General features: G+C 47.3%; 1 protein-coding gene across 1 annotated transcript in view; it reads left to right on the top strand.

Moving 5' to 3' along the window:
• Ppfia1 (protein tyrosine phosphatase, receptor type, f polypeptide (PTPRF), interacting protein (liprin), alpha 1) overlaps positions 1-14,750 on the top strand; it is a 101,241-nt gene that overhangs the window by 37,519 nt on the left and 48,972 nt on the right. The window contains exons 2-11 of the mRNA XM_013020868.1: positions 929-1,030; positions 1,317-1,481; positions 2,075-2,149; positions 2,437-2,538; positions 2,768-2,989; positions 4,491-4,637; positions 7,117-7,251; positions 8,869-8,952; positions 12,852-12,983; positions 14,263-14,325. Coding sequence (XP_012876322.1) covers positions 929-1,030; positions 1,317-1,481; positions 2,075-2,149; positions 2,437-2,538; positions 2,768-2,989; positions 4,491-4,637; positions 7,117-7,251; positions 8,869-8,952; positions 12,852-12,983; positions 14,263-14,325 — 1,227 coding nt within the window. The remainder of the gene's footprint in view (positions 1-928; positions 1,031-1,316; positions 1,482-2,074; positions 2,150-2,436; positions 2,539-2,767; positions 2,990-4,490; positions 4,638-7,116; positions 7,252-8,868; positions 8,953-12,851; positions 12,984-14,262; positions 14,326-14,750) is intronic.

The raw sequence follows: 14,750 nt of genomic DNA, 5'->3' as shown, positions 1-14,750 counted from the left end.
CCCCCCAGTGGTCTACGCCTCTAAACCTAGGAAGCTGAGATCTGAGCATTGTGGTTTGAAGCCAGCCCTGGCAGGAAAGCCTATGAAATTCTTACCTCCAATTAATTGCCAAAAAGCCAGAAGTAGAGTTATGGCTCAAGTGGTAGAGCATGTGCTGCCTTGAGCAGAAAACCTCAAGGACAGTGCCTAGGCCCTGAGTTCAAGACCAGGGCCTGCATAAAAGAAAAAGAGAAGCGAACCTCCAGGGATGAGTCACTGACCAGAGATGGGAGCTTTGTACTCCTTGGAAGGGAAGGAGGCTGTAGGTTTCTACTTGAGTCTCCCTATCCACTGTGTTCAGAGCAGTATTGCAGAGCTAGTGCAAAGCAGCACCACAGGAGCAGCTGGACACAGCTCACCCAGATGCCCAGACAGCCTTCCTAGACTTTGCAAAAGGCTTACCAATACTTGTGAAAATCTGTTTTTGTAAAGTTGACTAAGCAACTTCTGCAGACTTAAGAAACTGTGTCTGAGACACTGCTCAGCCTTCTCCCTGGGGGATCTCGATAGCCTTATGATCTCCCAGGGGAGACTCAGCATCTCGAGGAGAAGGCAGACCAGGTGGTGGCCTTCTATTCTAGCTTTTTCCCTTCTAGGTCATGTGTCTGTGAATCACTTAAAAATGTCTTTATTTGCTTCATCCCAGGCCCCAGTTTGGGAATTACTTTGATCTTAGGTGGGCTTGGACCCCACTCTCCCCTGCTCTCCCCTACCTGTACTCCACGGCCCCAGTGGAGGGAAGGCACACGTAGCTGGGAGCCTGATCTAGAGGAAATCTTGGTCTGCAGCCTGTTGGTGGTCTCTCTCTGGAGGATCAGACACTAGGGGGGCTATTGGAAGTCCTTCTCCTCTATGTGTTTGTTTATTCCTCTCCTTTGCTGCTTTCTAGGAGTTTGCAGCACTCACGAAAGAACTGAATGTGTGCAGGGAGCAGCTCCTCGAGAGGGAAGAGGAAATTGCAGAGCTGAAAGCAGAAAGGAACAACACCAGGGTTAGTAATGGTTCTGGGTCTTGTCTGCCTCTGCAGTCAGCGTGGGGACCAGTCCTGCTGTCCGAGAAGGGGACAGACAACCTTTCCTGCCTGGGTCACAGTGTAGACTGCTCTGTCAGCGCGGTGTTAGACAAGGCATGAGGCTGGGGATGAACAGGACTCTGAGAGCTGAAGGAGTGTCTCTACCTTTCTGCTGGGCTCACGGGATTCAGACTTGGGTGTGTGGTTGAGAGTAGACATGATTGAAAATTGCTCCTTGTACCTTTCTTCCATCCCTCTGTTTCAGCTGCTGCTGGAGCATTTGGAGTGCCTTGTGTCCAGGCACGAGCGCTCTCTTAGGATGACAGTGGTGAAGAGACAGGCACAGTCCCCTGCCGGTGTGTCTAGTGAGGTGGAGGTGCTCAAAGCTCTGAAGTCCCTGTTTGAGCACCACAAAGCCCTGGACGAGAAGGTATTGCCAAGCTCTGACACTGCGGGGCGCCAACATGCTGTGGCCATTGACACTAGAGGGCACCAGTGCTGTGGGCACCAGTACTGTGGGCACGGACATGCTGTGGGCCCCTAGCACTGTGGTCACCAGTGCCCGTGGGGCACTGATACGGTGGGTATGGGCATTGTGGGGTACCGACACTATAGCTCCTTGAATGCTTACAAAGGCATCTCTTGTAGAAGACAGTATACTACACGGTTAACAAGTACCAGCTGGTATATGCATCTTAACATTGATGAATTCTCTGCATTGATTTGCTGTGAAGATCTTGGTAATCTATTCAGGGGCAAAATTTCCCCAAATTTAAACCTGTCACCTGAGTTTTGGGGAGCCTGAGACAGGAGAATCATGAGTTCCAGGCCAGCCTGGTCTGCCTAGTAAGCCCTGGTCTCAGAAAACAAAAACAAAACTAAATGCATTAGTAAGTTTCTGGGCAGTAAATGTCAATGAAAGACACTGCAGTTCCTCTTACGTTTCACTAACACCATGTTAGATAACTGTACATAGATGTGCCTGTGAAATAAATGCACTCACAGTGACCCTTTTATTTCCAGGTGCGAGAGCGGCTCCGAGTAGCCCTGGAGAGGTGCAGCTTGTTAGAAGAAGAACTGGGTGCTACACACAAAGAGGTGAGCTGGAGGCACTGTCAGAGGTTAATAGAATTACTACCCCTAAGTTTACAGAGTAATAGATGTCAGAGGTGTTTTTCTAGTTGTGGACCAGTCTGCTGGGGTTGCTAGACTTTGATGTCAGCATTCAGGATCATTTGTCTAGTAGGTATGAATTCTAGTAACCTGTGTGTTCAGTAGGAGAGCTTTACCTTATGCTTTTTTTTCTTCATTTAGCAGTGTATAGTCTTGTTTTTCCCAAAGGCATTTAAGGTGTTTTATCCTCCTCATATTCATTTCTGTTTTAGCTAATGATTCTTAAAGAACAGAATAATCAGAAAAAAACACTAACAGATGGGGTGCTTGACATCAACCATGAGCAGGAAAACACACCAAGCACGAATGGAAAGGCAAGTCACTGGGCTTTCTCTAGTTTTCCTTTCTGGTATCTTTAGTCCCTGGCACCTAGATAAAGCTGTTGAGCAGCTATGCTGAAAATACAGCACCTGCATGTACCTAGCATGCCTGCGTGCAGACTATAGAAATCTTGTTTTGGTGGACCTGGTTTGCTGGAAATGTTTTATTCTAGAGCGTACCAAACATGGCTGTCTGTATAAGGGTCCACATTTTTTCCATCAGAGATCTTCAGATGGCTCCCTCAGCCACGAGGAAGACCTTGCTAAGGTAATGGAGCTCCAGGAAGTCATAGACAAACAGTCAAGAGAACAGACCCAGATGAAGGAGCGTCTGGCTGCCCTCTCCAGTCATGTAGCAGAGCTGGAAGAAGATCTGGACACAGCCAGAAAGGATCTCATCAAGTCTGAAGAAATGAACACAAAGTTGCAGCGAGATGTCCGAGAAGTAAGTGATGGCAGAGATTGCAGTGTGTGCTCAAGTCCTCTCCAGTGCTGCTTTTCTCTGTGCCCTCCCAGCTTCTTCCAGCCTTGGGTTACTGTAGGAGTGATGGTGAGGAGGAGCAGTATGATGAGATGGACGGGCTGCTCATGCCGTGGTGGGCAGATGTTTAGGGCGCGCCTTCTCAGGTTCCCTCCTGTGCTGCCCCAGACTGTGAGCTGTGCGTGTGTTCTTTGTCTTGTTAGGTTTCTTTCTGTCATCCAGATAGCAGGTGAACTTGGTATCGGCCGTCCTGTTGAGATGGTTGAGGTGGTCTGTGACAGGCCAGCTCCTGTTTTTTGATGTACCTCTCTCATGGATGGTATGGGGTTGGATATCAGAGGTCAGGCCAGCAGTGAGTGTGAACCTCACTCACACCTGGGTCCACTGGACCGTGTTGTAAGAATATATTTGGATGTATTCTGACCGCCTTTCTGCCTGGGTCACAGTTACAAAATAAACATGTATGGGAGACTGTCTGGTACTTGTCCATGGGATCTCCCTGCCATTGAGCATGTGTGGAGAGCAGGGAAGCTTAGCATGAGCACCTTTATGTAAGAATTCGACCAAAGGAAAATGTTCACATATATTACAGAGCCTATTAAGTTTTATTATTTTTTTTGCCTATATTAGATAATTTGTGTCCTGGTTTCAGTAGTAGATAGTGCATAATATTAATTTTGTTACAAACTTTAGTGGTGTCTTATTAAACTTTGACTTCTGTTTCCACTTGTCAGTGTGTTTGAACGTCACAATTGTATGAGACTTTTATCCAACTTTTAGTGTGCAAAATTGAGACCTGCATCTTGCTGCTATATCCAGTAAGAAGCCCTTCTGTAGCTGGGTCAGACATAGGGCACTCCTTGCTTGGGACACCGTGGGGACACCTTCATCTGCTTGGGTTCTTAGAGTGTTTGGGGTGGCTTACTATACAAATTTTAAAATATACTTGATGACTCACTTCAAGCTTTTTTTTTTTTTAAGTTTTTTTTTTCGGGGGGGGGGGTGGTCAGGTCATGGGGCCTGAACTCTGGGCCTGGGCGCTGTCCCTCAGCTCTTCAGCTCAACGATAGCGCACTACCACTTGAGCCACAGCACCACTTCCAGCTTTTTTCTTTTTGGTTATGTGGTGCTGAGGAATTGAACCCAGGGCCTCAGGCAAGCGCTCTATCACTGAGCCAACTTCCCAGCCCCTTCAAGCTTATTTTTATATGTACTTTTTACACATTTCATATGTAGAAAAGAATAAAATTGGTGACATGAGCCATCAAGTATGTTAAGCCAGATGAACCTGTGCTCGTCATACCTCACAGCTGGATGTGTATGATGTCTGAGGCAGGTCAATTTCAGAAAACTGACACGTATCAGTTTAGTTTGGGGGACTGTGATTTTAGTTTCGTCCAGTTTTCTCTCTGGAGTATTTGAATGTGTTAAGTATTGTCACCTGCCTTTTTCCTCTGAACTATAGGCGATGGCCCAGAAGGAAGACATGGAGGAGAGGATCACCACCCTTGAGAAGCGTTACCTTGCTGCACAGCGCGAGGCCACTTCAGTACATGACCTCAATGACAAACTGGAAAACGAGATTGCAAATAAGGATTCTATGCACCGGCAGGTAATGAACTTTATGGGCCTGTTTCTGGCTTCAGTTAATTATTAATGAAGTTAAAGATCTTTCTTCTTCTTTTTTTTTCCCCCTGTAAGTTGCATGTGGCAAATCAAGTCTAAATAGCAGTTTTTATGATCCTAGAATATTACCTTGAAGAGGGTGGTTACTTCAGCTTAGAAGCTGTGGTTATTTAAAGCTTAATCCATGTATAGCACTCTGGGTTCAATCTCCAGCACTGGAAAACCAAAGGTGCCATCATCAGATAGAGGTTCACACCTTTTTTTTTTTTTTTTAAATTATGTCTATATTTAAAGTTTTAATCATTTGTACTAAATGAGCAGAGACAGAATTTCAAGGTAGGTGCTTGTTGGTAACTAGGAACAATATGAGAATGGCAAGTTAAAAAGAAATCAGGCCGGGCACCAGTGGCTCACACCTGTAATCAATCCTAGATACTCAGGAGGCTGAGATCTGAGGATCATGGCTCAAAGCCAGCCCGGGCAGGAAAGTCTGTGAGACTCTTTTTTTTTTTTGGTCGGTCGTGGGGCTTGAACTCTGGGCCTGGGCGCTGTCCCTCAGCTCTTCAGCTCAAGGCGAGCGCTCTACCATTTGAGCTACAGCGCCACTTCTGGTTTTCTGGTGGTTTATTGGAGATAGGAGTCTCACGGTCTTTCCTGCCCGGCTGGCTTTGAACCGCGATCCTCAGATCTCAGCCTCCTGAGTAGCTAGGATTACAGGCGTGAGCCACCAGCGCCCGGCAAGTCTGTGAGACTCTTATCTCCAATGAACCACCAGAAAACCAGAAGTGGTGCTGTGGCTCAAGTGATAGAGCACTAACCTTGAGCTGAAGAGCACAGGGACAGTGTACAGGCCCAGAGTTCAAGCCCTACAACATACAAAACAACAACAACAACAAAAAGCAGTAGTAAAATTAGCATCTCTGTACTCTTGACAAACCACACTCACTCCCACTTCTGTGTAATCTTAGATATCTGAGAATGAACCAGAAAAAACCTGAGTCAGGCACACACTTATAGCCTCAGCACTCAGAGGCTGAAGCAGGAAGATCGGAAGTTTGAGGCCAGTTTATGCTAAATCCTGTGACACCCTGCCTCAAACAAAGTAACAGTAGCTGGAATAGTTTGTCATTGAGCAAACTCTTGGAAGATGGGGAGCTCTCTGTGCTCCGACCGGGGTGTCACTTCCTCAACTCTGGAGGCCTGTGATTAAAGGCCATGGCCACTACACCACTAGTGCTCAGGGGTTTTTGGTTTTTGTTTTATTGGTTGTGGGACTTGAATTCTGGGCTTGGGCACTGTCCCTCAGCTCTTCAGCTTAAGGTGAGCATTTTACCACTTGAGCCACAGCAACACTTCCGGTTTTTTGGTGGTTTATTGGAGATAAGAGCCTCATGGCAGCTGGGCCCCGGTGGTTCACGCTTGTAATCCTAGCTACTCAGGAGGCTGAGAATTGAGGATCACAGTTCACAGCCAGTCCAGGCAGGAAACCAGAAGTGGTGCTGTGGTTTAAGAGGTAGAGTACTTGCTTGCCTTGAGCTGAAGAGCTGAGGGATAGCACCCAAGCCCAGAGTTCAAGCCCCACAACTGACAAAAAAAAAAAAAGAAAAAGTCTCACAGCCTTTCCTGCCCGGGCTGGCTTTGAACTGCGATCCTTTGATCTCAGCCTCCTGAGTAGCTAGGATGACAGGCGTGAGCCACCAGCGCCCGACTTTTTTGTTTTTGCCAAGGAATAGTAGCAAGTATTCTTACCCTAAGTTGTCTATAAGAATGAACAAGCTTAGCCTGGTGTCTGTGTCTCATGCCTGTAATCCTAGTTACTCAGGAGGCTGGTATGTAAGGACTGAGATTTGAAGCCAGCCTGGGCAGGAAAGTCCGTGAGACTCTTTATCTCCAATTAAACACCAAAAAGCTGGAAATGAAACTGTGTCTCAACTGGTAGAATGCTATCCTTGAGTGAAAAAGCTCAGGGACAGCACCCAGGCCCTCAGTTCAAGTCCCAGGACCTGCACTCAAAATAAATAGGGGCTGGGAAGGTGGCTCAGGGGTCAAGTGCTTACCTTGCATGCATGAGGCCCTGGATTCGATTCCTCAGCACCACATAAGGAGAAAAAGCCAGAAGTGGCGCTGTGGTTCAAGTGGTAGGGCCCTAGACTTGAGCTGAAGAGCTGAGGGGCAGCGCACAGGCCCAGAGTTCAGTCGCCACAACCGACCAAAAAACAAAACAAAAATAAAGAAGGCTTCTTTGAAGATATTAGAAGAAGCAAATGCTTTGTGAAAGATGTCTGCTCATCAAATTCAGGCCCAAAAAGGTAGATGAGGAAAGCCTGGTTCTGAAGCTGCTGCCCCCGAGGCAAGCTGCCTCCGTACTATACTGCCGTCAGCTTGTGAGCGGAGGCTCCGATGGTTTCTGCTGTCACTGAAGGAGCTGGGGCGCTGCACTCTCTCATTCAGCTCTCCTTCTGTAGACAGAAGACAAAAACCGTCAGTTACAGGAACGCCTGGAGCTGGCGGAGCAGAAGCTGCAGCAGACGCTGCGGAAAGCTGAGACCTTGCCGGAAGTGGAGGCTGAGCTGGCCCAGAGGGTGGCTGCGCTCTCCAAGGTGCGTCTGGGCTGGTACAGGTCAAGCGCCAGAACTTGGTTTCTCTAGTCAGTGTCCCTGGACCTGTGGAGGGGCTCTGACTGTTTGTCAGTGCTAGTGTGAGGTGAGACCGCTTCTCACTGGTCAGACAGTGTCCTCCCTTGTCCTCCCTGGCCCACCCTCCTGCCTCTCAGGAATGTGTTGTTTGTCTACAGTGTTGTGACACTGTGTTGTGGTTCTAGTCACAGCTCAAAGCACAGACTGGAAGCTGTGTGGGACAGGATAATAGAGTTGTCAGGAATGGAAAGTGATGTTGGGCACGGGTGGCTTGTGCCCATAATCCTAGCTAGTCAGGAGGCTGATGTCTGAGAGTCACAGTTTGGAGCCAGGGCAGACAAAAATTCCAGCCAGCCAGCCAAAGGCCAGAAATGAAGCTATGGCTCAAGTAGTAAAGTGCCAGCCACTAGTGAAAAAGGCCAGTGAGAGTACAGAAAGAAAAGAGAAATGAGAAAAAGCAGAGGAAAATGCTATTCTCTTTTAAAGACAGTTGAATACACTTAGAGTACATTTTTAAGTAATGTTTTGTTTTGAAGTTACTTACAAATGTGTTTTTTGAGATGGTATCTGGTTAAAACGCCTAGGTTGGCTCCAAGCTCCTGGGCTCAAGCAGTTCTTCTGCCTTTGCCTCCTGTGTAGCTCGACTATGGGTGCACTCTGTCATTTCTGGTTTAAAAAATAGATGGGTTTAAAGCAATCTTTATTTGTTCAACCAGTGCTAGCAAGGCATGTACAGGACAGTTCCTGCCGTCCGTGGAGAGGGAAGCAGATAAAGATGTCGCTCCAGGGGGAGGGGGAGGGGGAGGACATGGGACTCAGCTCAGGCGGTCCACACAGGGGCCAAAAGAGGCTTAGCAAGAAGCATCGCCAGGCCCAAAAGCAGCATGAGCACACGCCATATTGGTGCCTGGCAGGAGTCCTGTTGGCACTAGCTTGGACTTAGCTGCTGTGAAGGGGCAGGGAGAGGAGAGTGTACCTGCAGGGAAGGGAACCCTGGGGCCAGTTGGTGGTCCCTAGCACCCACAGGCTCGCCCCCTCCCGCCCCCCTCCCGCCCCAGTCCAGTGCACTGCTCTCAGCCATAGCAGAACCCTGCCTCCCCTCAGTGAACTATTTTAAAATCTTCGTTTCTTTTCTCCCTACTGTCTTTCCTGTCCTTGTTGGCTTTGTAGTCTGACCCTTTGTCTTCTGGGAGCTCTGCCGCTAAGGAAGCTAAACTGTTGGAACTTACTTCCAAGCTTAGGAAGGTAGAATGTGTACCTTGCTCCTTTCTTGTGCTTGCTGCTTTCTGCTTTCCATGCTGACTCATAGAAGCAGTCTGAGGATGGGGAGACCTGAGTCCACGAAGGCCCGCCGGGGTGGGGGGGGGACACACAGGCTTGCCGGCACCTGCACGCTGAGAGGTCGGCTGGTTCACTGAGCAGCACACAGGACCACAGAGGATGTGATGGACGAGTACAAGCTGTCCCTGCCATCCGGTTGAAGTCCACGCACAGCATGTGATGCTTGCTGCTGCTGCGGTAGCATAGAGCATGTCATCGGTGAAGTGTGAGTAGGTCAGCTCACCATGTCTTTGCTGGCAGGCTGAGGAGAGACACGGCAACATTGAGGAGAGGCTACGGCAGATGGAGGCACAGCTGGAGGAGAAGAATCAAGAGCTACAGCGGGTATGTATAGAACTGGACGTGCTGAGCAGACACTGAACCTAGGGCTGAGGTATGACCCAAGCCGAGCTATTGGACCTCCTTCCTACTGGTTCTCTTCTGTGGCCTCCCACTTCAACCCAGACTTTGCTTCCTGTCATGGGCTATTGTTTGTGGCCTCATTTCTACTGCCCTGATGTGCACACTCTGAGATTAAGGATAAGTTGCAGCAGAAGAGATGTGTCATTGACAATGCTATGGAATGAGCAGGACCACCAAGCCCAGGAAGGTTTCTTGCTCATCTAGTGATCAGGACTGCTTCAGGTAAAATGATCCTACAGACTCCCCAGTATGGTGCCCATAAGGACACCCTGCAGAAGCCTAGAGCAAGGCTCATGACCCATGTATGCTTGCTCAGCATGGGACACTGTAGTCAAAGCCTCGGGCCAGAGGCCTGGCTTCTGTCCCCAGATCCAGAGTTGTTGGGAGGTGTCAGAATGAGTATTTTGGAGCCAAAGGAGCACCAAGATGGAGCTGCAGTGAGAGGAGCATTAGGAAACGCGGTGGTGGAGGGTTGGGTCAATTCCAAGTTTCCCTTGCCAGAAATGAGCCACTGTGCATGTGGAGCAGCAGGAAGCTGCCAGGTCCCGTGTCTAGGGTGGGGTCTTTTAACAAGAGGACGGGGAAGGAAGCATTTATATCTGATGTAGAGCCCCATGCCTCCACATCAGCCAACTTTTTCACATCAGCTTGAAGACAGCTAGATCATGTTTTTACATGAGGCCTGTATTTTGTTGTCGTTGTTACTGATTGTGGGACTTGAACTCTGGGCCTGGTTGCTGTCCCTGAGCTCTTCAGCTCAAGGGTAGCACTCTACCACTTGAGTCACAGTACCACTTCTGGCTTTCTGGTGGTTAATTGGAGACAAGAGTCTCACGGACTTTCCTGCCTGGGCTGGCTTTGAATCACGATCCTCAGATCTCAGCCTCCTGAGTAGCTAGGCTTACAGGCATAAGCCACCAATGCCCAGCTTATTTTCTCTCTCTCTCTCTCTTTTTTAAAATTGACCATTGTATGAAGCTTTACCTGAGTTTTTGAGAGAAAAGCAACTTTAAAAAGTTTTTTTAATTGTTACTATAAAGGTGATGTACCGGGGGTTACAGTTGTGTAAGTCAGGTGAAGAGTACAGTTCTTTTTGGACAATGTCACGTCTTCCCTTGCTCTTTCAATTTTTCCCTCCCATACCCACTCATAAGTAGATGCCTGTATTTTTGGCCATGTACTGCAGAGAATCAGACTAGCTTCCTGGAAATGATCACTATGAAGCTCAGTTCTTCCCCTCCTCCCCCTACCTCTACACACTCTTACCCTGTAAACAGAGAACAGCATGTTATGTATTGTCAGAGCCAGTTCATGGAGTATTGTGTTGTGGAGGTATATAACTGGATATTAAGCTATTCTGCTATAAAAGTGAATTGCTGGCAAAAGAAGCAGACACTTCTAAAGAAAGAACATTGGAGCCGGGCGCTAGTGGCTCACACCTGTCATCCTAGCTACTCAGGAGGCTGAGATCTGAGGATTGCGGTTCAAAGCCAGCCTGGGCAGGAAGGTCTGTGAGACTCTTTATCTCCAACTAAACCGCCAGAAAACCAGAAGTGGCACTGTGGCTCAGGTGATACGGTGCTAACCTTGAGCTGAAGAGTGCAGCAACAACACCCAAGCCCAGAATTCAAGCCCCATGACCGACCAAAAAAAAGAAAGGAAGAACATGGGATCCTCCGTGTACTGTGAGGTCTGTGGCTGTGTGGCTTTTTGGATGATGACAGAGAGCCAGAGAGCACCGCCACTGTGATCTGGTCATAGGCTTGGATATTGTCTCTTGGTGCCTGTTGCCTTCTACTCTCAGGGGTTCTTTCGGGGGTAAAACCAAGGCCTTTAAGTGTTGATGTTGATTACAGTTCAGTAAAACATGGGTCTGAAACTTTGTTAGCACATTTCAAAGTCATTTAGGTCTTTATCTACAATTCTCAGGTACGTTATGAGAAGTTGAGTCAGTATAGGGATATAAAGAAAAAGTCTCAAGCCAGGCACTAGTGCCTTACATTTGTTTTGTTTTTGCCAGTGATGGGGTTTGAACTCATGGCCTAGGCACACTGTACCTGAGCTTGTTTTGCTCAAGGCTAGCACTCTACCACGTGAGCCACATGCTACTTCTGGTTTTTTCTGTTTATGTTGTACTGAGGAGTTGAACCCAGGGCTTCATGCATGATAGGCAAGCGCTCTACCACTAAGCCACCTTCCTAGCCCATGAGTTACCTTTGTAATCCTAGTTACTCAGGAGGCTGAGATCTGAAGATTGAATTCTGGGAGACACTTATCTCCAATTAACCAGCAAAAAGCCAGAAGTAGCACTGTGGCTCAAGTGGTAGAGTACTAGCTTTGAGCAAAAGAAGTTTAGGGACAGTGCCCAGACCCTGAGTTCAAGTCCCAGGACTGGCATAACAAAACATCTCCTGCTTTGTAAGTCAGTGTGTGTGTGTGTGTGTCTGTGTGTCTGTGTGTCTGTGTGTGTTGGCTCAAGGCTAGTATTCTATCACTTGAGCTATACCTCCACTGTAGACTTTTTGGTGGCTAAGTGGAGATGAGAGTCTCAGTCTAACAGACTTTCCTGCCTTGGCTGGCTTTTTTTTTTTTTTTTTTTTTGTCGGTCGTGAGACTTGAACTCTGGGCCTGGGCGCTGTCCCTCAGCTCTTCAGCTCAAGGCGAGCGCTCTACCACTTGAGCTACAGCGCCACTTCTGGTTTTCTGGTGGTTTATTAGAGATAGGAGTCTCACAGTCTCTCCTGCCCAGGCTGGCTTTGAATCGCGATCCTCAGATCTCAGCCTCTGAGTAGCTAGGATTACAGGCGTGAGCCACCAGCGCCTGGCCCTTGGCTGGCTTTAAACTGTAATCCTCACATCTCAGTTTTCTGAGTAGCTAGGATTATAGGTGTGAACCACTGACACTGGCTGTCGAGCTTTTTTTGTGTTCAAGGCTGGCGGTTCTACCCCTTGAGCCACAGTCCCACTAATGGCTTTTTGGTGGTTAATTGGAGGTAAGAGTCTTCACAGCCTTTCTTGCTTGGGCCAGCTTCAAACCACATTTAGGATTATAGATGCAAGCCATCTGGTAATTCAATGCATCTTTTTTTTTTGTGTGTGAAAATACTGTACAGAGGGGTTACAATTACATGGGCAAGATAATGAGTACATTTCTTATCAAGCATTGTAGCCTCCTCCTTTGTTTCCCCTCCCACCCTCTCCCATCCTCCCCCCGCCCCCTTCAGTGCATCTTTGTCTTTTATCTTTTTTTTTTTTTTTTTGATCCTGAGGCTTGAACTCAGGACCTGGGCTCTGTCTTTGAGCTTTGGTGTCCCAGGCTAGTGCACTACCACTTGAGCCACAGCTCCACTTCTGACTTTTTGGTTGTTAATTGGAGGTGAGAGTCTCACAGACTTTTCTGCTAAGGCTGGCTTTGAACCTCAATCCTCAGATCTCAGCCTCCTAAGTAGCTAGGAGTACAGCCATGAGCCATGTGAAGCTGGCCTAACGCATCTTTTGTCTCAGATGCATTTATACAAGGGTAATCTCTCTGCCAGCATGTAGATATCAACTCGATACTGATGAATCTATCTTCTACATCCATTTGACAGCTGGTGGCTAGACCATTTCTCAAGCCCCTTAATGCTAGCATTTCTAGAAGATCCCCTTTTAAGTAGTGGCGTTCTAAGACTGACTTGCCTGCATTTGGACTAGGAATGGCAGTGGGAAGGAGCAGACCGGGCGCAGTGGCACATGTGTGGCTCAGTGCTGGGTCCTGTTGCTCTTAATGGAATGACTGTATATCTGCTTCAAGTCTGAAGTCTCTGCTTCTCTTATTTTAGGCCAGACAAAGAGAAAAGATGAATGAGGAGCATAACAAACGTTTATCAGACACTGTGGACAAGCTTCTTTCAGAGTCCAATGAGAGGCTTCAGCTTCACCTGAAGGAGAGAATGGCTGCTCTGGAAGACAAGGTAGTCAGGCGGCTGCACAGCAGGGCCCTGCCGCTGAGCGAGCCCCGCCTCTCCTGACAAGCTGCCTCATCCAGTCACTGAGCTGATTTTGTTGTTGGCTGCATTTGTTGTTGTTCCTGCATTTGTTTTGGGGGCAAATTATTTGTTCTTATTTTCTGTTCTTGATTAGAGAAGTAGATAAGTAGTTTCTTCCAAGGCCTGGCCAGGTAAAGACTAGAGGTGTGGTTCATATGGTAGAGTACCAGCAGACAAATGGCCAGAGATAACACATAAATGAACATACATGTCTGTGTTCCAATAAAATTTTATTTACAAGCTTGGTATACTGGCACTGGCCTGAATTGCTAGGATTCCAAAAGCAGAAGCAGGAGTATTATGAGTTCAAGGCCAACCTGGACTCAAAAAAAAATTTCTTTTTAAATTTAAAGAACTAGATTATGGACTGCATTTGACCAGTAAACCCTAGTGTCCCTTTCCTACACTAGAATCTATCTGACCCAACCCTTGGATGCAGCATTTTAGGCGCATGACATCATAGAAGGTATTGAATCAAGTTAAACCAAATGTTCTGTACCAAGCCCTGCCTTCTTTCTCTTCCACTTGGTTTAAAGAAGGCCGAGCATGCTCGCACCCACAGCATAAGCCTGGCTCCCAGCCCTTCAGACGTAAGGTACACTAGCTACTTGCAGAGTCCTTGCAGAACAGAGGGCTGAGCAGGCAGCAGTTTGATGAGTGTGCCATGTCCCTTGAGGTGACACTCAGAAACGTCCTGAGGTTGGCACACAAGGGAGAGTTGTATCCCGTTCAGAGACTGATGATTACCACTTTCCACGTGTATTTTACATAAAACTAAGCACAAAGGCATGATTACAGACCACACAGGGTAGCTCCTCTCACCTCTTCATCAGTGGATCAAACTCAGGTAGGAATATTTTTATTTTAGACTTTAGTTTTACATGTGAAACAAATTTCATGTTTCTCAAGTCACCAATGAATTGCCAAACCTGAAAGTCAGTGTAAGCCAGTTTACCTGCTCTAAACAAACTTATACCATGGATTGAGCATGCTTATGTCTGGAAATTTGATCCAAAAAGAACCCAGTTGCATATGAGCCAGAGAAATGAGTGCAGCTGTCCCTGCCCCGTGGTCAGGCTCGCTGGGTGCCACTCCTTAGTGCTTCCATCTCTCCTTTCCTTCTGTGCGGTGCCATAGCTTTCCACAAGTGTGGCCATACTGGATTACTTGGAATCAACACTGAAGTACTCTGTATCTTTTCCAGAATTCTTTATTACGAGAAGTTGAAAATGCAAAGAAGCAATTGGAAGAAACACAGCATGATAAGGTACTAATGTCTTCTCTGAGTCACTGAGCTCCATTAGGAGCTGACTGGCAGTTATAGTTACCACATACGCTTAGTGGAAGCTGAGGTCAGCTCAGAGTGCTCTCAGTCTGTCAGCATAAGATGCATAACACGTGTGGATTTAAAAGCAATCGACTGCTTTTGTATTTGAAATGCATGCTCAGAATCCTGAATCCTTTTGGGTTTGAGAGTAAAATAATTAGCATAAACTTTTCATCAGAAACATACTTTCAGGGACTAGGGGCATTACTCACACACAGGGTAGAATGCCTGCTTAGCAAGTATGAGGTCCTGAGTTCAAACCCCAGTACTGCCAAAATAAAACAACAATAAAATAACAACAAAAACAGTGCTATAAGAGCTGTAAATGTAGCTCTGAGGTAGAGAGTTTGCCTAGCATTTGTATG

Source organism: Dipodomys ordii, unplaced genomic scaffold (assembly GCF_000151885.1).
Source record: "Dipodomys ordii isolate 6190 unplaced genomic scaffold, Dord_2.0 Scaffold54, whole genome shotgun sequence".
Taxonomy (NCBI): Eukaryota; Metazoa; Chordata; class Mammalia; order Rodentia; family Heteromyidae; genus Dipodomys; species Dipodomys ordii.
The sequence above is the reverse complement of the archived record's forward strand: the minus strand, read 5'-3'. Positions and strand labels throughout refer to the sequence as shown.